Raw genomic sequence first — 23,242 nt, 5'->3', positions numbered from 1 at the left:
TTAATCAAATTAATTACAAAATGAAATTTTGCACATTGTAATATATATATATATATATATATATATATATATATATATATATATATATATATATAATAAATATAATTATATACAGTACCAGTCAAAAGTTTGGAAACACTACTATTTTTAATGTTTTTGAAAGAAGTCTCTTATGCTCATCAAGCCTGCAGTAAAAAAAAAAAAAAAAAAAACTAATATTATGAAATATTATTACAATTTAAAATAATGGTTCTCTTTTTTAATATACTTTAAAATGTAATTTATTTTTGTGATGCAAAGCTGAATTTTCATCAGCAAGTACTCCAGTCTTTGGTGTCTTATGATCCTTCAGAAATCATTCTAATATGCTGATTTATGATCAATGTTGGAAACAGTTGTGCTGCTTAATATTTTTTTTATAACCTGAGATACTTTTTTCAGGATTATTTGATGAATAAAAAGTTAAAAAGAACTGTATTTATTTAGAATAGAAATCTTTTGTAACAATATACACTACCGTTCAAAAGTTTGGGAACAATAACTTTTTTTTTTAAGAAATTAGTACTTTAATTCAACAAGAATGCGTTAAATTGATAAAAGGTGATGGTAACGATTTATATTGTTAGAAATGTTTTTATTTTGAATAAATGCTGTTTTTATGAATAAATGCTGTTAACGTTTTACTCATCAATGAATCCTGAAAAAAGTATTCCAAAAAAATATATTAAACAGCACAACTGTTTCCATCATTGATAATAACTGAGTATCAAATTATCATATTAGAATGATTTCTGAAGGATCATAAGTCACCAAAGACTGGAGTACTTGCTGATGAAAATTCAAAATTTTGCATCACAAAAATAAATTACATTTTAAAATATATTAAAAAAGAGAACCATTATTTTAAATTGTAATAATATTTCATAACATTACTGTTTTTTTTTTGTTTGTTTTTGTTTTTAACTGCAGGCTTGATGAGCATAAGAGACTTCTTTCAAAAGCATTAAAAATAGTAGTGTTTCCAAACTTTTGACTGGTACTGTATTTATATTTATTATTACATAATACATATCAATAGTTTTAAATATCTCTATGTTGGTATTTATCAATATGAGAAGATAATTTAATATTTTGAGACATAATACATTGACCTCCAATTTGTTCATTTTTTTCTCACTTTTTAAAAAATAATAAAAATCGCACTTTTGGTTTGTAAAAGAAAATGTTTACTGCTTAAGGGACGTATCTGATCGGCCACCTCTGGCGGGACCAAACATTAGGCATGACTGTGCTGACATTCAATTGCAAATCACACTGCGCTCCAGACACTGTGGAACTAGTGACAGCTGGACTCAAAACTAGTTCAAGCTGTTAAGTGTTCGGTATGGTATTTAAAATAAAAGACGTGATTCTTCTGAGAGCGGCAGCCAAAATGAGAGCACACAAAGTAAGCCACATGTTAAGTGGGAAGGCGTGATGTTAATGGACGTCATCTGGGCTTCTCAAGCTGTGAGAAATGAACATGGTGGAATTGAGTCTGGCTGAAAAAGACAGAACCACAGCTGAGTGAAACAATGTGCGTTACATGAGAGAAGGGGAGGAGTAGAGAGAAAATAAAGAGTGCTCTGGCATCAGAACTCTCCTCAGCGTCAAAGGTGACTCTTACCTTCTGATGTAGGCAGCTGAAATGACTTAGAGCGAACGAGAGGGCAAGAAACTCTCCGTTTCAGACTCATATCATCATATGAGGAGAAACACCTGAGAATGAGAAATAGAAAAACGATTCACAAAGGTCCTCTATGCAAGTGCCCAAATATAGACGTGAACGATTGGCCAATGCATTGCAAGCATGCAGGGTTCCTCTGTCCATAATGTACATTACCGGTCCAAAACACTAATATTGTGAAATACATTAAAATAGAAAACTGTTATTTTAAATTGTAATAATACTTTAAAGTGTAATTCATTCCTGTGATTGAATTTTCAGCATCATTACTCCAGTCTTCAGTGTCACATGATCCTTCAGAAATCATTCTATGCTGATTTGATGCTCAAGAAACATTTATTATTATTTTCAATGTTGAAAACAGCTGTGCTACAGGTTTTTTCTTTTCAGGATTCTTTAATGAACAAAGTTCAAAAGAACAGCATTTATTTGAAAAAGAAATCTTTTGTAACTTTAGAACTGTTGCATAAAAGTATAAAATTATTTAATAAAAACAATTATACCTGACGCAAAACTTTTAAATGGTAGTTTATGTTGACGCGTTATTGTAACTTCGGGTTACCTTCAAACTTCTGCGTTATTAAACTAGATATGCTACTATTCATGGTGCCAGCTATAAATCTGTCAACAGTTTACTTTAACTAGCTTACTCAGCAAGAATTCTCCACTCTTGTAAAAAAAACTAATAAATCATCTCAAAAACAAGTAATATCAGTTCGAATCAACTCATAAAAGCAGTTGACGTGAAAGAAAACTGACCACAGGAGACGACAGTAATGGCCTCTACAAAAGTCCTTGCAGTAACACTGAGAATGCATTGTGCTCTTGCATTGCATTATGCATTGCATTCAGACACATTTGGTGCATGTTATACCTCTTCGGGCTGGGGTAGTGGTTGCTCATGGGAATGGCTGAGCTGGTGTTGTGATTGGGTGAGCTCCTGCAGCACTGCGTACAGAGCAGCAATCCCAGCGTCAGACACAGGATCAGAGATAACACCAAGTAACTCTGTCTGTCAGAAACCTGCAACACACAGTGTACAACAGGCTTTAAATATTGATATACATTACTGGGTGGGCCGTGATATGACTCATTAGATGGGGAAGGAATTATATAAGGTTTGTAGACCTCTCGCTGTAGCTGAGCAACGGTGGCAGAAAGGTTCAGCATGATCTTGGTGGCATTCTCCAGCTGGCTCTGCAACATCTGTATAGATTCAGTCTGTTTCTGGTCCTGAACACATACAGATGTACGGGTTATCCACATGTTTTACATGTATAAAATGCTATAATGGGGCCCAATTGTAATTCCAAATTGCGGGTCGCAAGATATCTGAACAAGTAAGTCACTTAAAAATGTATCAGCGGCATTTAACTAGGTGCAAAATATAAGTGGCATTGTGAAACAAACGGCATCTCTTTTCTGAGACGGAAAGTGTCATAAATGTTTTGTTTTAATTTGAAACGGTCTTTAATCAGTCTTTTAATTTTTTCAATTAGTTGGATAAATAACATAGTACAAGAGAAAAAAAAGAATCCATTAAATAAAAGCATAATCATATTTTGTGATCACATTTATTTATTTTGGTTTTCTTTCCCATATTGACATACTAACTTTAGTTCAAAAGTTTGGGGTCAGAAAATACATTTTTATTTTAAAGAAATTAATACTTTTTATAACATTGATAATATTAATAAATGTTTCTTGATCATCAAATCTGCATATTTTAATGATTTCTGAAGGATCATATGACACTGAATACTGGAGTAGTGATGCTAAAAAATTCAGCTTTGCATAACAGGAATACATTATATTTGAAAATATATTAAAATAGAAAACAGTTAATTTTACATTTTAATATTTCACAATATTACTGGTTTTACTGTATTTCTGATCAAATAAATGCAGCCTTGGTCAACATAAGAGACTTATTTTAAAATCGTACAGATCCCAAATGTTTGGATGGTACTTTTCTATTAAAATAGGATATTTTATTTAACAGTCAATGTTCGGTGTGACTGACCTGCTCTTCTGCAATTCTGGAGGTGTTCTGCAGTTTGATGATGGTCTTGTTGAAAGCCCGCTGCATCTCCTCCATCTGTTTGCGATACCTGAGTGACAGCAGAACAGAATAATAAGAACATGTTTCCCACTATCATCATTTTAAGTTTGGCAGCGTGTGTGTGTGTGTACCTCTGGCTAAGCTCCTCCAGGTATCTGCTGCTGAGGGACATGTTCATCTCCAGTGCTTTAATTCTGTTATTCAATCTCATGAACACTGATTCCTTCTGATTAGATCCATGCACCTGATTCCCATTTCCATTCCCATGTCCCATTTCCACCGAATGCTGCTGCTCTGCATAAAAGTCTCCGGCGGTGCGGTGCGGGAGCAGAATGTCATCTACCGTCTCCTCTTGTTGAGACAGAAGGGCTTCGGAAAGCTCGGGTTGGGAGGCCACAGCATTGTGGTGAGGGTCTTCAACCCCTGTGGCCCTGCCGTTCTCTGAGGCCTCTGGAAGTGGGATGGGAAGTTCGGTAGGAGGCGGGATGTCAGCGGGGCGGGTGTGGGTAAGCAAAGGCTGAACTATCTGCTCTTTGGTGGGGACGGGGAGCTCCAGTATGGGAGGGTCCGTCTCTGGGCTGCTGGTTTCAGTGGTGGTGGAGGAGAGTATAGAGGAGGTGGGAGACTGGATGCTACTGCAGATGCTCACGCTAGCGCGGGTCTCTGGGATGTCCACCAGGTACTGCGGACGCTGGTCCACGGGCTGTCCCACAGGAAGGGATTCGGGAATGTTTTGGGTGGGGGTGTCGGAGAAGCTATGTGGGGGAAGAGTGGAGGTGCGGCTGGGCTCCAAGATGATTGTCTCAGGTGGGAGCTCCTGCTCGCTCACTGCAGATTCCCCACTGGAGGACTGAGGCGGAGCAGACACTGTTTCAGTGGGGGAAATCCTTTCGGTTTGAGTCTGAGAGGGCTGCTCTGCTTCTGGAAGTTTTTCAGAGGGCGCAGGGGGCTCTTGGGTTGGGGTGGTGGCAGAGAGGGACTGCTGAGGGGCAGTTTGAGTGTCTGTGTCAGTGTGTGTGTGCTGTGTTTTGTGGCGGCGGTCTCTACGCTGACGCTGTAGTGCTAAAGCTGCCGAACAGTAGCAGTAGAAGTGTTCGTGCAAAGACGCCAAGCAGGACAAAGTCGAGAGGTGGCCGCAATATGTGGCGCTCTCTGTCTCCCATAATTCCACTAGTCTTTTCTCCTCCTCTTGCTCCTCCTCCAGCAGGGTCACCGTTGGCTGGGTGACCTCTTCATCCTCCTCGATGAGGATGACGATACGGCTCTCCTCAGGAGGAGGTTCTGAAGGAGCATCAGGAACAGGATCCTCTGAGTCCTCCTTCACTAGAGTGGGATCCAACTCAATAATATCCAGGCTGGAGGTACAAAGAGCCAGAATGTTTTTACTCAAATCACTTGTTTAATTTTAACCAGTGTTGCACAATGTTTGTTTCTTAGTTATGAGCACAACCACACAGAATCTGAGCACAGTGAACTTTTTTTTTTCTTCCAAGGAATAATTCACCCCAAAGATGAAAATTCCATCATTTGATCAGAAGAAAGAAAATCATACCAGATTATAACTACATTATTAACTGTGGAACATAAAAGAAGAAATTCTATGACATTGACCAGGAATCGCAATGATAGGGGACAAAAGCTGTAAAAGCTTGAAAAAATATGAATGAAGCCAGGGTTATTGTTAACTAAAACTATTTAAAATCGATTTCGGTAATAAAGCTGAAAAGAAATACAAGTACTTGATGAAAAAGCTAGCTTAAAATGTAAAAAAAAAAAAAAACTAACTTAAATGTAAATAAAAAATATTTTAGTACAATTACTAAAATGATATAGAATAAAATCTATAAAGAAACATTTAAAAATAAATAAATGGTAAAATGACAAAACCAACAAACAAAAAAATTACAGAAAGTTAATCTAAAATTTAAACTTTAAAATATAAAAATAAAAGCCATAGTGCAATATTAAGTGCAATAGTATATAAAAATACTAGTGACACTGGCAATAGAACAATAAATATAATATAGGATATCTATTCACCTTGTGCGCTGTATTCCAAGTATTATGAAGTACTATGAAAAACTTGTGAGAAACAGACCGAAATTCGACTGAAAATATAATTACTATAAATATTAATAAAAAAACTTGATGTACTAATGATGTTTACTCAAGTGAGTAGCGAGCTGTTGCAACCAGATCAACTGAACACTGACAAGATTTGATTTTGAGAAATGATTCTTCTAACCCTAATCAAACATTGCTATTTCTATCCTGAAAGTGCCAAGTAGAGCAAGATTTTCAAAAAAGCGTTAGTTGGGTTTGAAAGGGTGAGTAAAGGGGTACAGAACTTTAATTTTTCTGTGAATTCAATTTGATTATGCTTTCAGCTACCAACAAGATTGCAGTATCCCAAACTCAATTTAGCAGAATGAGTCTGGGCCTGATTATGAGGCAGCTACAGTTCATTAGAGTTTTATAAGCTTGAACTGTATTAGAAAAAGGACTCAGTGGTTGACTTGGTATGTGTGCAAACATTTCAAACCAGTCTGTGCTGGAATACGCTGACTAGGGGTGTGTAAGAGAGAGAGAGCGAGAGAAAGTGAGCGTGTGTGAATGAGACTCACGTAGCGGGCTGTTCAGTGGGGGTGGGATCTGGCTTGAGTGTGGTTTCTGTTGACTCCTGGGTGACGTTTTCTGTCCCAGAGGAAACGTTTCCTGGGCGAGATGAGAAAAAGAACAGATTTTGACAGTGAGAAAAGGAAAAGGAGAATGTGAACATCCACACTGCCCAACCTCAACACAAAGAGCCATTGTTCAGAGAAAAGTACCCAAGATTAAACACACAAATACAAATGTGCCCTTAACTAAAAACAGGTGATGATCTCTGAAAGTTTGAAATTATATAATGCTTGGCATGGATTAAACGTATCTGGAACAACAAGGACATCTAAAAGAAAACACGCCAGAGACAGCTTTGGAATAGCAGTCATTTTATGAATTCTTGTCAATCCTTATAAAGAATTAGTAAGATTACCTTATCTAGAAAATTTGTGTAAAAAACATTAAGTTACTTTCTAACATGTAAGTTTATATATATAAAAAACAACTCTGACATATGCCAAAAAGGGTGTCGAAACCATCTAGCCTGGCTCATGAATATTAGGTGATGTAATATTCACCCAGTAGTTATAACTAATTTGCTGAAAGCCAGGGATACTAATCATATTTAGATTAAGTTGTTTTATGTAGCTGAAAACATATGTGTGTGTGTGTGTGTGCTGCAATGCAGGCAAGCAAAACAAAGCTCTTATGAGGATCATTGACCAGAAAGTAACTTCTAAATTATAATGGTTGCGATGCACATGGATGCCAAAATATTCAGGGAACTTTTTCTGAAAAGACTAAACCTATGTGTAAGTAAAAGTCTAACCTAACGGTATGTGTAAGTAAAAGTCCATTCATTTTATTGGTATAAATTTGGTCAGGTGAATAAATTGTGTGTACATCTCATTTGCTGCAGTCAATAAATCGTATTATGTATTATATTGGCTATCGACCACTCTACGGTCTAAATATTGGTATTGGCTTTTTAAAAACTCAAGCACAATCTAACAGTTAAAAAAAACAGCCTATAGGGTGCTTTCCTTTTACAAACTTAGTATAAACTTTCAGCCATCCACTCGACAGTAATCTCTCAAGGGACATTGTAAAAATATCTTGTAAAACAGTCTTTTCTCTTTTAGACGGTTTATGGTCATGATACAGCGCAGCAGAGTGTTTTTTAACTTCACTTCTGCATTTAGGAAAGCCACATGCGTGTTTGAACAGCATTTTGTAGCAGCTCTCTCTGGGCAAGCACGCACACACACACACACACACACACACACACACACACACACCCTGGGAGAGTCTGATTCTGGCAAGCGCAGCTACAGAAGCCATCAAAGACGTGCTTTCACTGCCAGGCCTCACAGTTTCAGCACTGTTGGCATGGTGACAGCCCACACCAGTCACAAACAGCTGCTAATCAAAGAGGAGCAAATAAGTGCAGTAATTTCTCCCGACAAACTCAGGACAGGGCATTTTTAATAGCCAAGCGCAAGGCAGAGATCAGGGCTGTACCTTCCATTTCAGCTCCGTCCTCCAGCTCTGGTTTCCCTCCTAGCACATTTGCTGCAATGTTGTTTACCATGTTCAGGATAGCGTCTAAAAAGAAAAACAATCCAGAGAAAAATAACTAAAAATATAACATTTATATGTATGCAACTGGGGCAGCACACAAACTGAATGTTATTCTGCATTCAGAAAAGCAAAATAAAGCTCATAAAAATCTAATGATAATCACCCAAAGGTGATGAACATTTGAATTATTGAGGAAGTAGGAAGTCTGCATGTCAGTATGTTTATTGTGAGGTAGAACATGTCAATTTCTTATTTTGGTTATAATGTCATTTGGTCTTATTTATTATTATCAATAAATTGTGTTGTGTATACTATTTACTGATAAATGAGTGCTCTGCTTAGGGACTAGCAAAGCACTGTGCATGTGCACCAATCATCTAAGATCAGTTTTTAGTAAATCACACATTATAATGTTGTGTTATAATGTTAATTGAATGAAAGAGTTACTGCTGTCATGAGAACATTAACCGCATTAAACATTTAATTAATTGCATGTGCTAGTGTTATTTATATACTATTACAGTATTTATTCATATTTTGAATTAGATTCGTTTTTAATTTTGTAACTATGTGCTTTTGTCATTTCTTCATTTCTATTTAGCTATCCTCTATTTCTATTTTCAGTTAAAATAAAAGAACTTCAACTGAAACTTTTTATTGCAGCTAGTGGCCAAGAAAACATTTCTTATTTTCTAAGTTTTAATTCTAAGTTTCTAATTGTCTAATTTTCTAATATTCATATTTTATTTCAGCTTATTTTCATTTTCACGAAAACATATTTTTAATATTTTTAGTTAACAACTTTGATCTAAAAAATATACATCTAAATGTTTTATTTAGATACTGCTCCATGCTTAACCAATTAAATAGGAAACTGGTTCATCAAGTAAGTGTGTGTGTGTGTGTGTGTGTGTGTGTGTGTGTGTGTGTGTGTGTGTGTGTGTGTGTGTGTGTGTGTGTGTGTGTGTGTGTGTGTGTGTGTGTGTGTGTGTGTGTGCTTGGAAGAAAGGAGCAACAATTTTTGACAAGACAAACTCTATTGGATATCGAAAACACAAGTTTTAAGAACTTGGAACTGAGGCAGGGGGCAGCCAATTTCCTTGAATGCTAAAGTTAGAACAGGTTTAGAAGCTTTGAGTAAACTGGAATATGATCAACTGGGATTGATGTGAGGAAAGTGGGATCCTCACGTTTCAACAATTATAATGTCAATATTTTTAACCACTTCTGGTCATAGTATAGCTTTGGTTAATTTAAATCAGTGTTTCTCAACCGATTGGAGTGTGTAGTCAAATAAACGAGACTTAGTTTGAAAGATATGTGTGAAAGCTGTTGACTCTTCTTTCAGACGCAGTTTTTTGTAAGTCCCTGACAAAAACAACATGTTGCCCTGATTCAGCATCTAGGGTCAGGTGACATGCTGTCAGGCTATATGCCAGTGTCATTATTCTGGTGTTTTTTTTCGTAACTTTCGTAAACATCCCTCACATCAGATCGCACTTTGCTGTCCTGTCAGACATTATACTGTGATCTTCAATTGTGTGCACAAGTACGGCGGCGCGCGCTGTACATCACTTCACTATAAAGAGCTAATGAAATTAAGAGCATGCAATGTCGTAGTTACATTGTCTATTAGTAAGTCATTCAATTATCAAAGAGTACCAATAAATTACGCAACTGGTACGTTGTGTGTTAGCTGGGAAGGATTCGTATGCAGGTATGATGTTCAATCTGTTCATCAGGATTAGTGTCCATATGTTTTATTAACAGTTCATGTTAGTATTGTGTAACTATTTTTGATGACTGTGTAATGGCTCAAGAAAAAATAGTTTGGGACTGCTATTTAATAGCCTTAACATTATTCATCAGTGTTAGTGATACAATGATACAAAAGTGACACTATAGTCATACAATTTTGGTGTTTGTTAAGTAAAGTGAGACAGTATTTGTGTGTGTCAACCATTTTTGAGAAATAAATTAGCTAGGTTTAATGACCATGGGAAACTGTGGGTCCCATGGCCAAACCAGCTGAGAACCAGGGCTTCACTGAATCATTATACGTGGGCACCTATTGATATATATATATATTCAAGAAATCAAAAGCACTAGGAGAATATGGAAAAACAGGTCATACTTGTGGCAGAGCCCAGCAGATTCTTTGATGCCTTGTCCTCTGACGGCATGTAGCCAGGTGGGTAATCTGCAAAAAAGAAGTCTGGAATTAAGACAGCAGTACTAGTCAATGGACACACAGAACAACTGGTAAAGAGAAAACAGACAAATATAGTCTTCTGCCTAATTTAAATAATTAAATTCTGCCGTACAGTAGTGCATCGTACAGAATGAATGTATTATTAGTATTATTATTGTATTAGTATTATTATTGTAGTATTATTTACTATTATATTACAGGACAAACATTATGCCAAATTCAATAAATGTCAATGTACTGAAGTTTAAGCATCACGTCGCACTGCTTGTTCAGTACTGTACACATTTATCACCCATGTCATTTATCAAAATTTGCACTTATGTTTTCTGTGAGCAAGAATTCAGCGAAATTATCTCACCATAGTCTTCATCCAGATACTCGGTTCTCTCTGAGGTGTACTGAGAGTCGGCTATCTCGTCATACTCTTCCACCATACTGGTGCCAAACACCCTGATATACACAATGATACACACAAGAAACACAAAGATCAGATACTTGGAAGTCTAACAATGAAAAATAGGATAAAAACAGCATAGGAGGGGAGTCGTAAACACTTAATTTATAAAAATGACAAAGTGTTTCTGTATTATCTTAAAGAACACAGCCTCAGTACAGATAAGAGAAAGTCAGGCCTCAAAACGAGAAATGTTAACGGAAAGCCCACTGTGATAATCAGCACAACTTATCTCTGCCTTCTACAAAACAACTGTAATCACTCTGCCCTTTGCCCAGGTTAGTGGGGGTCTTTAAAGCCATGTTTTATTTCCTGTTCTATTCTACGTGCAGAGGATGTAATTGCAGTGGAAGAAAAATAAAGACAGATATTCAGTGAAATGACCAGTCCCAGAAAATAGGGAAGTAGGAGTTTGGAATAAAAGTTATGCCATAGATTTGTACGCACCCACGAGGGTTGCCACATGATACAGATCATCATGTGGCAACCCTCGTGTAAAATAACACCATTATCAGAAAGTAGCTTCAGTTAAGCTCAGAACTCTAGCAAAAAATTTAGCACAAGTACAGAACGAGGTCATTTAGAAAGGACTTTTATTTTTTCCTTTCTATCTGGCCGGCCGTAGAGTTTTGCTTGCCTCTCACAGTATATACAGTCATTTTCAGTGGGAGAGTATGTCTCTCATAGAGTGCAGCCAGACCAGCCCCTTTATGGGCCTCCAACCAAGACTAAATCTCCTGCCAATGCAAACGGACCTGAGAGGAGCCCGAAGCAAAACAGAGATCTACTCAACTCAAGAACTTTGCCTTTTAAAACCCTTAAAAAGCCATGTGTCCATTCTTAGAGTCAATGAAATTTAAAGGCCAATGCAAGTACAGGTTCGTAAAATCAGAATCGACCTCTTTCTCAATACAAAATACCGCTGCTGCGCAGGATGCATTGGTTAGAAAAATGGTTTGACTTATCAAGTCGCTTTCTTAAAATTCCAGGAAAACAACTCTTTTGTATAACTATTTGATGTGCAGGTTTTAATATTTTTCTACCAAAACAAAGAAAAAAATGTCATGACACATACCAAAAAATTCCCCCCCCACACACAATCTTACATGCAAGTATGCAAACACTGTGAGCCTGTTGTACATATACTACTGTTCAAAAGTATTATGAATGAAATTAATACTTTTATTCAGCAAAGACACTTTTTAAATTGATCAAAAGTGACACTGAATACATTTATAATATTACAAAAGATGTCCACTTAAAATGCTGTTCTTAAAACTTTCTATTAGGGGTGTGGCGATACACAATATACAGTACTGGAATTAATTCACATTAATTCAACACACCTGATCAGGCTGAGTGGACAGAAGTGTTCAGAACCGAAATGGGACAGCAGCTCAACCTACAAAAAATATAAAAAGACAAGCACGCTCAAACATGGTCATGAAACAAAACCAAACTTCAGTTCAACTTACTGAATCTAACATTGTCCAATGTCCCAATAACGTCCAACAAAATATAGTACAAATGAAGTGCTGGAGAATTTGCAAAGCATGATTTTTCCCTGGTAAGTGTGAGAAAAGATGTGTATTTGTTTTTAAGAAATTTTCACTGTCATGCATTACTCTACGCAAGTCCTGCCACTCAAAGCAGCACTGACAGGATCTAAGAGAAAAGAACGCTAACCTTGATGTATTTGATGAACATCTGATGCAGGAGAAGACAGGAGAGAGCGGAAACAAAGAAAAACAGAGAGGAAGATCAGTTTAAAAGACTTGATTCATGCTGTAGCAAGTCGAGCATTTTGAACTGTTCTTGTTTGTTCTGCTTTCATAACTTGAGCAGCGGTACCAATCGCAGGAGAGAGGGCTGGCTGAGAGAAAGACTGCAATTAGGACCACAAAGTGGGAAAAAGAGCAGAGGACAACAAGTAAACAAAAAAAAAAAAAAAGGAAAACATTCAAATAATAAACTACACAAGAGTCGAGCAGAACATGACAGAACAGGTTTAGGGCAGCTCAATAATGACAAAGCATCATGGGATTTCACTCTTAGATCACTCATACTTCTTGACATGTTACAGCAGATAATTATATGATCATCCAAGAACGCATAAATCAGATTGAGTGAAAAGAAAAATATAGATTAAAACTAAACAGCAAAGCACAGCAGTAAGCAAGAGCCACAGTTAGGAACCCTGGAGTACATTAAAAAAATTAAAAAAGCATAAAAATTAGGGATGGATCTGTATTCCAGCTTTGTTTAATTAAATACTTGTATACACCATACACACACACACAGTGTACTGGACTGTTTACCCCAACTGAATATGCACATTTCTTTTGCCTTTTAGCAAATAAAATCTTAGCATGCTCTTAAGTATTTATACACTGACAAAGACACATCGACCTTAAATGCGAATCTACAACAAGTCATGAATGTGTATTCAGCATCGTATAACAACCCAGATATGATCTGAACAGTAGTCATGAGACCAAGGCCTGAGGGAAGGGCACGACTTCTCTCAAATTACTAAACTATCCCCCCTTGCCCTGTCTCTAATTCAGTCACCTTAAAAAACACACTTTGTTCATGTAATTCCATGTTATTTAGATCATAGGTGAAATAACAATCGTGTGTGATCCATTTAAAGGTGTTCATGATTCAAATGTTACAGTATCACATCAGTAAACAGATCTGTGACTTCATGCTTCATTCTATTTATTAAATAAATAGTTTCATCATTTTTATCTTAAATGTGTTACTTATGGAAAAATAGGATTCATTTTTCTCATCCTTCCCATTAAGTGTTTAGACATAACTAACTAAAGCAGATGTGATACCAATTTAACTAAAGTTTTCAGGAACGTGACGATACCTCAGACTTTGTTGCTCAACACTGTACTGTGGGCAGAGCCTTGCAACAAAATGAGCAGAAGAAATAAGGAAACACACCCTCCTAGAATTTCCACTTTCAAGGAAATTTTACAATCAAGTAGCTTTGTGAAGATTGATTCATTTGAGCACATCCTTTTACCTTGACATATTTGGCATAGAGTTGCTCATCCAGAGGGAAGCTCTGTACTGTGCGTTCATCACGGGCGTGAAAGGTGCCCAGCTTGATCCACTTATTGGTCGGATACCTTAAGTCAAGAAAAGTTGAAAAGTTGGTGTTTATGTAACACAGTCTCCCAACCAGGCAAATTGTGATAAGATTTCAGCAACAAAGCAATTGTCTGTCCACACTGAATGGGAAAATGTGATGCGACAAAATCACAACCAACCACAAATTACTCAATGTTTTATGTGAAGCAGGAATTTAAACAAATGACATATCACTGTAATTAATGAAATGTGCTGCAGTTTACCAGAATAAAAACTCACATCCACATTGAAAAGATCAGTCCATGCATCAGATTATGCCTGTTAGGAATCTGAATACTACGCATGTCTGTGTCAGTGATGTTACCTGTCACTTATGGACACAAGGAAATCTTTCGGCGTAGATGAGAACAGCTCAAAGTTTGCTATGTCCAGCTGCTTCACTTGGATTGGCTCACAGAGCTCAATTACAAACCTGCATTGGGAGATTGAAAGAGGAAACAGGACGACACGAGATTAATAATCAGTTTGACAGCAACAATATATACATTTGTTATATATTTTATATATGTAAATTTGTATATTTTATGTGTATTTTAAATTTAATGTATATTTTAAGTTCTATGTCTGATCATTTATTTTTCAAGGTTTTTAAATCACCTCTTTTGCTGAAACTAGCTCCTTTTAGATGTTCTTACATTGCAACAAATGAACTTTCTAGTATTAATATTACATCCATGGTAATAGTTAACACGGTAACTGATAATCAGTATTTTTTGACTCAAACTATAAATCGCAATTATTAATCACAATTGTTCTGATTTGAGTAATTTCTTTTTTACATTTAAATAAAATGTATTTATTTATTTGCACTTTCATGTAAGCAAAAATCAAGAAAATACATAAGGGTTTATTTTATTACACATTATGAAAACTGGTGAAACAAGAAGCTTCTCTCAAAAGCTAAATCAGTGAAATCCAAATATTAATTACAGTAATTCCAAATAATTTTAACGTTTTTCTATTTAAACAACAAAAAAAGCAAATTGAAGCAAATATGTTGCTTAAGTGCATTTATTCAGCAACCACAATAGCAAGAATATAGTCGAGATTCATTTTTGGATTACAGTTCACCACTAAGAAGGTTTGCTTGCAGATTTAGTCACAATAAACCGCACAAGAGGCCACGTGAAGGAACACTGCCTAGCTGCGTTAGTTTATCTAAATGGAGATCACTACAGATGCTCAACTCGCCGTTTTCAGATAATTAGTGCTTTATTTGCAGTGCAGAGAGAGATGCCAGGTTTGTAAGATTAAGTAAAACACTTGGGAGAAAATGTATCCATTTAAGAGAAAAGAGGGATTTAAGCTCTTGACATCTGGCAACCCCAATCATGAAACCTGGAGGGTTGTTACAAAGATAACGGATATATCAAATGGAGGATAAATAATGGGCAAATAGATTATGCTTAATCAAGAGACATAAATCATAAGCAAATTAAAATATGATTATTTATACAGCATGCATCTAATTAATTCAATTAACGTAATCCTAAAAATAGAATCATTAGCAAAATGCGGTTTAAAACAGATGGAGATTAGCGTCTCTCACCACGGGACATGTCAACATACTAATATAATTTTATGTCAACTACCATTTACACAATAGGAAAAAATACACTTTAAAACAGATTTCTTCATTGCCTCAGAGCAGCTGCTGCAGTCCGTTTCTCTCTTTATCTGCAGTGACTCACCAGATCTTGGTACTGCAGGGGTTCAGCATGTACAGATCCATATTCTCCATCAGGATAGCAGATGTGCTCTGAAAACACAATACACAAAAACACACATATGTAAGACAATTGCTGATCTAGAGCTGATCAATAACATCCCAGATGCAGGAACAGTAACAACAAGATATTTAATGATTGTCCCATTTAAATCCATCCATCTGTCTATCTGCCCCATATGCAGTTTTGCTGCCTCTTGTGCTGTACCTTGGCTTCATTGTTCGCCGAGAGGATTTTGGCCCCACATTCGACAGAAGCGTAGTTATTCTTGAAATTCTTTTGAACCTTTTTGACTGGATGAGGGCTTCCATTTGATGAAGTGTGCAGAGACTGACCTGAAACCAACAAAACAGGTTACATATAGGTCATCTGTCAAATGCTTTATGCCATGGATCAGGGTGGTTTAGTATGAGCGTTTCATGTAAAGTGCAGGTGGGGGTGTTTAGCTGTCAATTACAGTCTGAAAACAAAAGAACGACTTATCTTGCTGTGTGCATAGCATGCATGTACGTATTCACTATCTTTAACAGAAAACTGTTGGATTTTAACTACCAATAACCTCTGTCACAGCCTAAAGGTGACGACCTTTAGGAAAAGAAGCTATTCATTTAACATTGTGCTGATTACAGCTTGAAAAAACAACCTGAAAAGGCAACCTGAACGTGTCTTTGTAGCTGTGGACCCTACTGACTGAAAGCAGAGACAATAATTTAGTTTTCCAAATATGATTTAACAAATTTGTTTTGTGAGTGTAGTAGGTCAAGCAGCCTCAATCCAGACCCACAGTATTAAGGAAACTGATTGAATTTGTGTTATTTGTACTGGCTGCATAAGCCTCGCTTGAACTCAACTTCTATTGACCTGGAGCGAGTTCTCTTTGAGAGCTCTCTAGTTTTATTGGCTGCACTGCATCCGCTAAGCAATGATGATAAGGATCAATTAACATACTGTTAAGATAGCGGTTGTTAATTTGTTAACTTTGCTTTCTGAATCAGCTGGGAAAACCCAGATTCTCTAAAGCAAGGGTTAAACTGCACAGATGGCCGTGAGCATGAACATCAAGTTTTGTTACTGTTTTTTGCGGTGTACTGAAGCAATCCATTACAGCAGCTTATACATGTGCATACTGGGTTACGCAACATTCACTGTGCACGAGGTTTCTGCCACTGAACTGACAAATATGAGCAAGCATTTGTAAAACTATTTACAGAGGAAACAAGAATGAAATTCATGATGAAAAGAGAGGGACTGCTCTGTGAAACCAAGCAGAAGTGGGTCCTAATGGAAGTGCGTGTGAGTGTGTACTGATGCAGAAGAAACACGGGGACAGCCTCGCATGCAACGATTCTCTGATGAACACGCAGCTCTGTGAGCATACACGTGACTCAGTGCCATCTCTTACTTTTCTTCTCCTCTACTTCCATCACTTTCTTCTTCCACTCATCGAAGGTGGGGATGTCTTCTTTACTGGGCACCGGAGGGTCTGTACTTCCCTCATGGTCCACCACCTGCCAAAACAAACCCCAAAAACAACAAACCTCTATTATAGTGACAACTCAGCCGTCCTTAGTCCTTAGGCTAATTTGCAATTTGTTAATTTCTTGCTTTGTACTTCAGCTGCATTATGCTGGGTAGATACAGCCAATGTGAAATTGGTAGTGGTCCAGAATCCATATAACTGTATATGAAACATTTCTAATATTATAATATATTCTAATACTGCTTTTCACAGGAATACATTTGATTTTAAGATATATTAAAATAGAAAACGGTCTAAATTGTAATATTTTATAATATTACAGCTTTTAATGTATTTTTGATCAAATAAATGCAGCTTTGGTCAGACTTATTTCACACACACACACACACACACACACACACACACACACACACACACACACACACACACACACACACACACACACACACACACACACACACACACACACACACACACACACACACACACACACACACACACACACACACACACACACACACACACACACACACACACACACACACACACACACACACACACACACACACACACACACACACACACACACACACACAACATGATAAGATTTGCCCAATACAGTGAAGTGTCAAATATATGATCATCCTCTCTCAACCAAAATATCTAATTTACACTGGGGATCAATGAGCACTGATGCGTGAATGCATATATTATGCAAGTGCTGCATGAAACAACAGTTCTGTGCGACAAATTCAAAACGTCTGCAAAATCCTTCCTGTTTTAAGGTGGTCTTTCCTTCTGTCTCCCCATCACTTTCCCTTTTTCTTGTCCCCTTATTTCCCCTTATTTCCCCTTATCTCTATGTCTCTCTGTCAGTGCCTAAACAGCAGCGCTGAGTGTGCGTTTGGTTGATTAAACATTTACAAGGTTGTCGGTCCTGTGGAAAACAAACATGCTGATGTACCCAATCCCACCTCTCTCAGCCTACTCCCTCTCCTCTGCCTTTCTCTCCCCCTTTCACCTTCTCCATTTAGGGTGTAAGTGTCAGAGTAGCTTTACGGGAGAGGAGGGAATGTTTTAGATCTATAACAGCAGGGTGTGGACCAGCTCAGTGGTAATCAAATGCAAACCTATTCACTATCTACATAATGGGGTAAAAGGTAGGAAGAGGAACACTGCGGGGTGCAAAATGTAGCGAGTATTGTCATCATGTTCTTTTAGGCGGCGTAAGCTCAAGGAAAACAAAACTAGGAAAATATATCAGGGCTTAAAATGCTTTTAAAAAACACATTATACATTCTGGCTTCAAACCTGAAATCTACCCGACTACGTCATTATAGAAAAAAACAACTCTGAATAGATAATCTGTGACTATAATACATATCTAAGAAAGATGGTAATACATTTAAAGACATTTATAAAGTTACAAAAGATTTCTGTTTTAAATAAGCTGTTCTTTTGAACTTTCTATTCAAAGAATCCTGGGGGAAAAAAGTATCAGTTTCGGCAAAAATACTGACTCAAAACTTTTGAGCGGTTGTGAATTTTAAAATGCCTAAAGTTGATTAGCAACTGCAAACAGTACCATATTGAAGACAAATTGGTATTTTGATTTTAATTATTAATACATTTAATTGTTTATTGAACATTTGTGTCTATTCTATTAGCTCTACTGCTTCCATTTTATAAAAGCATTACGCCATTTGTCATATGCGTTAAAGTGATTTTATCATGTGCAAGAGAGTTTTAGTTTTGTGGGTATTTGATTTATTCACTCGCATTTTTGCAATTACTTAGCAATGTGAGATTAGTCTGACAAATGTGCTTGTAGTGTGTTTGTGCATGTACCTGCTGGCTTTCTGTAGGTGGAAGGATACTGTCTGTCTGCCCCAGCTCTGTGAGGTCCAGCTCACTCGGGACCAGAGAGGCAGTCGGGTCGGCACTGGTCTCTATACTCTGTCCCAAAGTGGTGGACTGGTTCTGTGCATGTTCCTCCACAACACTACTGAGAGCAAGTAAACAGAGGAAAGGGTGGGGATATGAAGATACATTAATAGGTTGGTATATAGAAAAAAACAAAACAAATGTTTGTTCACTCAAATGACAAGTTAAACAGGAATTAAAATGGTGTATCATGGCATTGGGGGGGGGGAAAAAACAAAATGAAAAAACAAAACAAAAAAAAGAGCAAGGAAAGATGACGAGGCTTGATGTGCCTGAAGCAGCTCCGTTACTTGGTTAACCATCAGTTACCAAGTCACCTGATGTAACGCGAGTACTGTAGTTACCGTAATGTCACCATGTAACCTGCTTTGTTACCTGTCGTTTACCTGTTGCTCTGTACTCACCTGGTGAGTGTGGTGTCAAGGGGTTGACTGAAGGGGGGCACAGAGCCCACCTCACACTGACTGGCACTAGAGTTCTCTACAGGAGCATCAGGACGCGGAACGTCTAGTGCACTGAAGGAAAGAAATCATATGCCGTTTACCAAAAGATAGGGAGGAATGGGAGAGGGAAACTAATGGAGAGAGAGAGGGGCTAGAAAGAATAAGAGAGAGAAAGAAATCTGGCTGGATCCAGGTACGGATTGAAGCATGGTTCATTTTGTTCTGTGGACGGTTTCTGTCTTACTAGTTTATTACATTTTAAAGGCCCATCTAGCTAAGTGCACACCGATATTGTCTATTTTGGGTCCTTGTTGAAATGGAAGATTCATAAATGCTCCAAGTCCAGAAAAAAAAAAAAAAACAAGCCATAAAGGTCTAGTAAAGAAGGAGAGATACACTACGATGCAATTTTTTTTTAAACGCTGCCGTTCCAAAGAAGGTGCGACATGAAGTCCATAAAGTGATGACTGTATGCTCGACTGATTCAATTTAAAAGTCTGGAAGCAGGAACGGTGTCACAATGAAACAATAAGAAAACAAAATCAAAAGAAAGGTGTATAAAGAAAATAAATGGTGAAATTAATGATAAGACAAACATTCAAAGTTCCCACCCTCTCCTCTCCCAAACTGCTGTCTGTACTCACCTGGAGAGGCTCTCGGAGGAGGAGACTGAGGTAGGTGAGGCTGGCTCTGGGCTCTTCTGGAGTTCAGCAGCAGGGGCAGAGGGGTCTTCTCCGTGTGGGTCAGTCTGTGGAGGGGTCAAAGCAGCAGAGGCGTGGGTAGCCTGGTCCTCTGTTGCAGTGGCCTGTGGAGTTTCAGGTTCTGGCTGGGTCTGGGATAGAGGCGGTGCTGTTTGGGGCTGTGTAAGTGTTGGTGGTTGAGCTGACTGTTGTTGGTCTTCTTGTTGGGTGTTCTGGGGTTCTGGTTGCTGCTGTTGTTCTAGCTCAGGGAGAGCAGAATCAAGCTGAATCTGCTGCTCCTCCAACACTTCTTCTAAATTCACAGTCTACAAGGACAGAATCACAGACAAACAGATTAACAATTAAGCAACAGAAGAAGGCTGTCTTAGTGAAAAACATCATGACTATGATTTGGTCGCACAGTCCACAAGGACAGAATCACAGATAAACAGATTAAAGGGTTAGTTCACCCAAAAATGAAAATTCTGTCAGTAATTACTCACCCTCATGTTGTTCCAACCGCGTAAGACCTTCGTTCATCTTCGGAACACAAATTAAGATATTTTTGATGAAATCTGAGCCATGTCTGAATCCTCCATAGGCTGCTATGTGACCGAAACTTGCTGGCCCAGAAAAGTTATTAAAGAGATCGTTAATATAGTCCAAGTGACTACAGTGGCTCAATCTTAAGTATATCAAGCGACGAGAATACTTTTTGTGCGCAAAAACAAACAAAAATAACGACTTTATTCCACTATTCATTTCCTTCTCTCTGGGCCTCGTAGTGTTTTTGCGCTGCGCGTCTGTGTTGCACGTCATCACGCATCACACACATGACCGGCGTCGGCCAATAGTGAGCCTACGTGGTGACGTATACACAGACGCGCTGCGCAAAAACACTACGCGAACCAACTAGAGAGAAGGAAATGAATAGTGGAATAAAGTCGTTATTTTTGTTTGTTTTTGCGCACAAAAAGTATTCTCGTCGCTTTATAAACTTAAGATTGAGCCACTGGAGTCACTTGGACTATATTAACGATCTCTTTAATAACTTTTCTGGGCCAGCAAGTTTCGGTCACATAGAAGCCTATGGAGGATTCAGACATGGCTCAGATTTCATCAAAAATATCTTAATTTGTGTTCCGAAGATGAACGAAGGTCTTACGCGGTTGGAACAACATGAGGGTGAGTAATTACTGACAGAATTTTCATTTTTGGGTGAACTAACCCTTTAAGCAACAGAAAAAGACTGTCTTAGTGAAAAACATCATGACTATGATTTGGTTGAAGACATGTAACTTTGTTTTCTTGTTGAATTTTGTAATTCTTTTCAAATCAAACTTTGTATTGTTGCGATTCACCTTGTGGCAGGTTGGTTTGGTTCATGGCTTATAACATTTTAATAAATCCCTATGGGAAAAAATAATGGAAACCAAAAGTGGACAAGCACTGTGTTTCATGATAACGCAAATATTTTTTGCATAAAAGCCATAAACCTTTAAAGTCAAAGAAAAAAAAGGTAATTTAATTTAAAATTTAATTTAAAAACTTTAGTTTAGGGTCCAATTCTCACTATTAACTAGTTGCTTATTAGCATGCATATTACTAGAATATTGGCTGTTTATTAGTACTTATAAAGCACATATTATTCTACATGACCATATTCTACATCCCTCAATCCTCAATATCTAAACTTAACAACTATCTTACTCACTATTAATAAGCATTAATTGGAAGTTTTAGGCAAAAGTCATAGATAATTGTTAATTAATAGTGTGAATTGGAGCCTAATCTAAAGTGTGACCGAAAAAATAAACTGAAACAAATATAGGATTTTGTGTGTCCTATCCCTTGAGTCGCATGTGTGGTTCACAAAGGTTGGGGGTTAGGATGAGATATGTAATAGAAGAAAACAGATATGGCGGTTGGATTGCATGGGCACCTGTTTGTGCTTCTCTTCGTGTGGGGTGTCTTGTGAGTGCAATGGAGTTTCCTTTAGTGCAGCCGTCTCGGTCTCCAGGCCCACGCTGTGCGATGACTGAGTGTGTGTCGCCCTTTCCTCTTCAACCTAAAAGAGGAAAACAATGTTACATATGACTAAAGTGACAAGGTCAGTTTCTCACAAACTATTCCATGCCATCTTTTGTCCTTTTTGGAGTTTGACAGACCAAGGTCACGTGTAATTTTGTTGTTTCGTTGTGAGCAACGTGATAATTCTGAGGTATTTGGAAAGACGTGAGGTTGAGTAAATGACATGATTGATGAATTGATGAGTGAATTTTTACTATTCTTTAGTGATCGACCGATATATCGGTCGGCTGATAAATCGGGCCGATATTTACGGGTTTGACGTGTATCGGCATCGGCCGATACGCGGCTGCTGCGTTCGCCGATAGTTTTTTCCCGGCATTATTTACAGACAGGCGTCCGCAGGCAGCTCTGTGATGCTGGAGACGCTGCAGTTCACGCGCAGCCCATGCACTGCCCCTCCCACACTAGCAAAGTGCTGGAAGCCTCTTCAAGACAACGGCAAGTTTTAAACTTTCAAAGCATCTTTTAACTGTTTGACTTAGTTGAAATATAGACATACACTTTAAAAGTGGAAACACGTTGCTCTATATGTGTGTGCAACTAAGCAAGTTTGTGGGTCCAAATGGAAAACGCGAATGCCTCATCTATAAAACTGCTTGTCATTGTATTTAGGGAGCTGCAAATAGCTAAGTTTGAGGCCATCCATATGCATACGGCAGCTGTTACGAACACTGGTCATAGGATTAAATAATGCCAACGTTGTTTCGTGATATTTGTGGGAGTTTTATTCAGCGACCACCTGGCTGAGGTTTGGACGTGTGCTCATAAAAGAAGCGACGCGGTTGCTACACTCATGCGATGCAGCGCGTTCGTTTGTCCAGGCGCTTCTATGCCGTGTTGAAATGAAAACATCTACATTTTTTAGGGCCTGTTAACATATCGCGTCTTTTGCGCGCTCAAGTTCGTTATTTCAAATGTAGGCGCGCGGTATTCGCGCTCATGATGGAAGCGACGCGCTCGTTTTTTCCAAGCGAGTCCGCGCCGCATCGAGATAAAAACATCTCAACTTTTCAGAATGCCGCAAGCGTGGTGGAATAATACGACAGCATCGAAAGCTCGGCCGAACAGCTGATCAT

The 23,242-nt window shown here is 37.9% G+C and overlaps 1 protein-coding gene across 5 annotated transcripts in view; it reads right to left on the bottom strand.

Annotated features, from left to right (window-relative positions):
• Positions 1-23,242, bottom strand: part of suco (SUN domain containing ossification factor) — a 55,045-nt gene that overhangs the window by 5,922 nt on the left and 25,881 nt on the right. The window contains exons 3-22 of one of the 5 annotated variants that reach the window (XM_081378715.1): positions 22,018-22,143; positions 20,040-20,401; positions 19,357-19,467; positions 18,857-19,013; positions 16,931-17,036; positions 15,736-15,863; positions 15,493-15,560; positions 14,106-14,213; positions 13,674-13,779; positions 12,323-12,343; positions 11,983-12,038; positions 10,541-10,632; positions 10,105-10,170; positions 7,911-7,994; positions 6,413-6,503; positions 3,920-5,143; positions 3,750-3,837; positions 2,855-2,959; positions 2,601-2,749; positions 1,667-1,758 (exon numbers count right to left, since the gene is read on the bottom strand). In XM_081378715.1, coding sequence (XP_081234841.1) covers positions 1,667-1,758; positions 2,601-2,749; positions 2,855-2,959; positions 3,750-3,837; positions 3,920-5,143; positions 6,413-6,503; positions 7,911-7,994; positions 10,105-10,170; positions 10,541-10,632; positions 11,983-12,038; positions 12,323-12,343; positions 13,674-13,779; positions 14,106-14,213; positions 15,493-15,560; positions 15,736-15,863; positions 16,931-17,036; positions 18,857-19,013; positions 19,357-19,467; positions 20,040-20,401; positions 22,018-22,143 — 3,340 coding nt within the window. The remainder of the gene's footprint in view (positions 1-1,666; positions 1,759-2,600; positions 2,750-2,854; positions 2,960-3,749; positions 3,838-3,919; positions 5,144-6,412; positions 6,504-7,910; positions 7,995-10,104; positions 10,171-10,540; positions 10,633-11,982; positions 12,039-12,322; positions 12,344-13,673; positions 13,780-14,105; positions 14,214-15,492; positions 15,561-15,735; positions 15,864-16,930; positions 17,037-18,856; positions 19,014-19,356; positions 19,468-20,039; positions 20,402-22,017; positions 22,144-23,242) is intronic. The other 4 variants (XM_081378716.1, XM_081378717.1, XM_081378718.1 and 1 more) reach the window with 4 other exon arrangements.

This window comes from Scardinius erythrophthalmus (genome assembly GCF_964197995.2).
Source record: "Scardinius erythrophthalmus genome assembly, chromosome: 11".
In the NCBI taxonomy this organism is placed as follows: domain Eukaryota; kingdom Metazoa; phylum Chordata; class Actinopteri; order Cypriniformes; family Leuciscidae; genus Scardinius; species Scardinius erythrophthalmus.
This window is presented reverse-complemented; position numbering and strand designations above follow the sequence as displayed.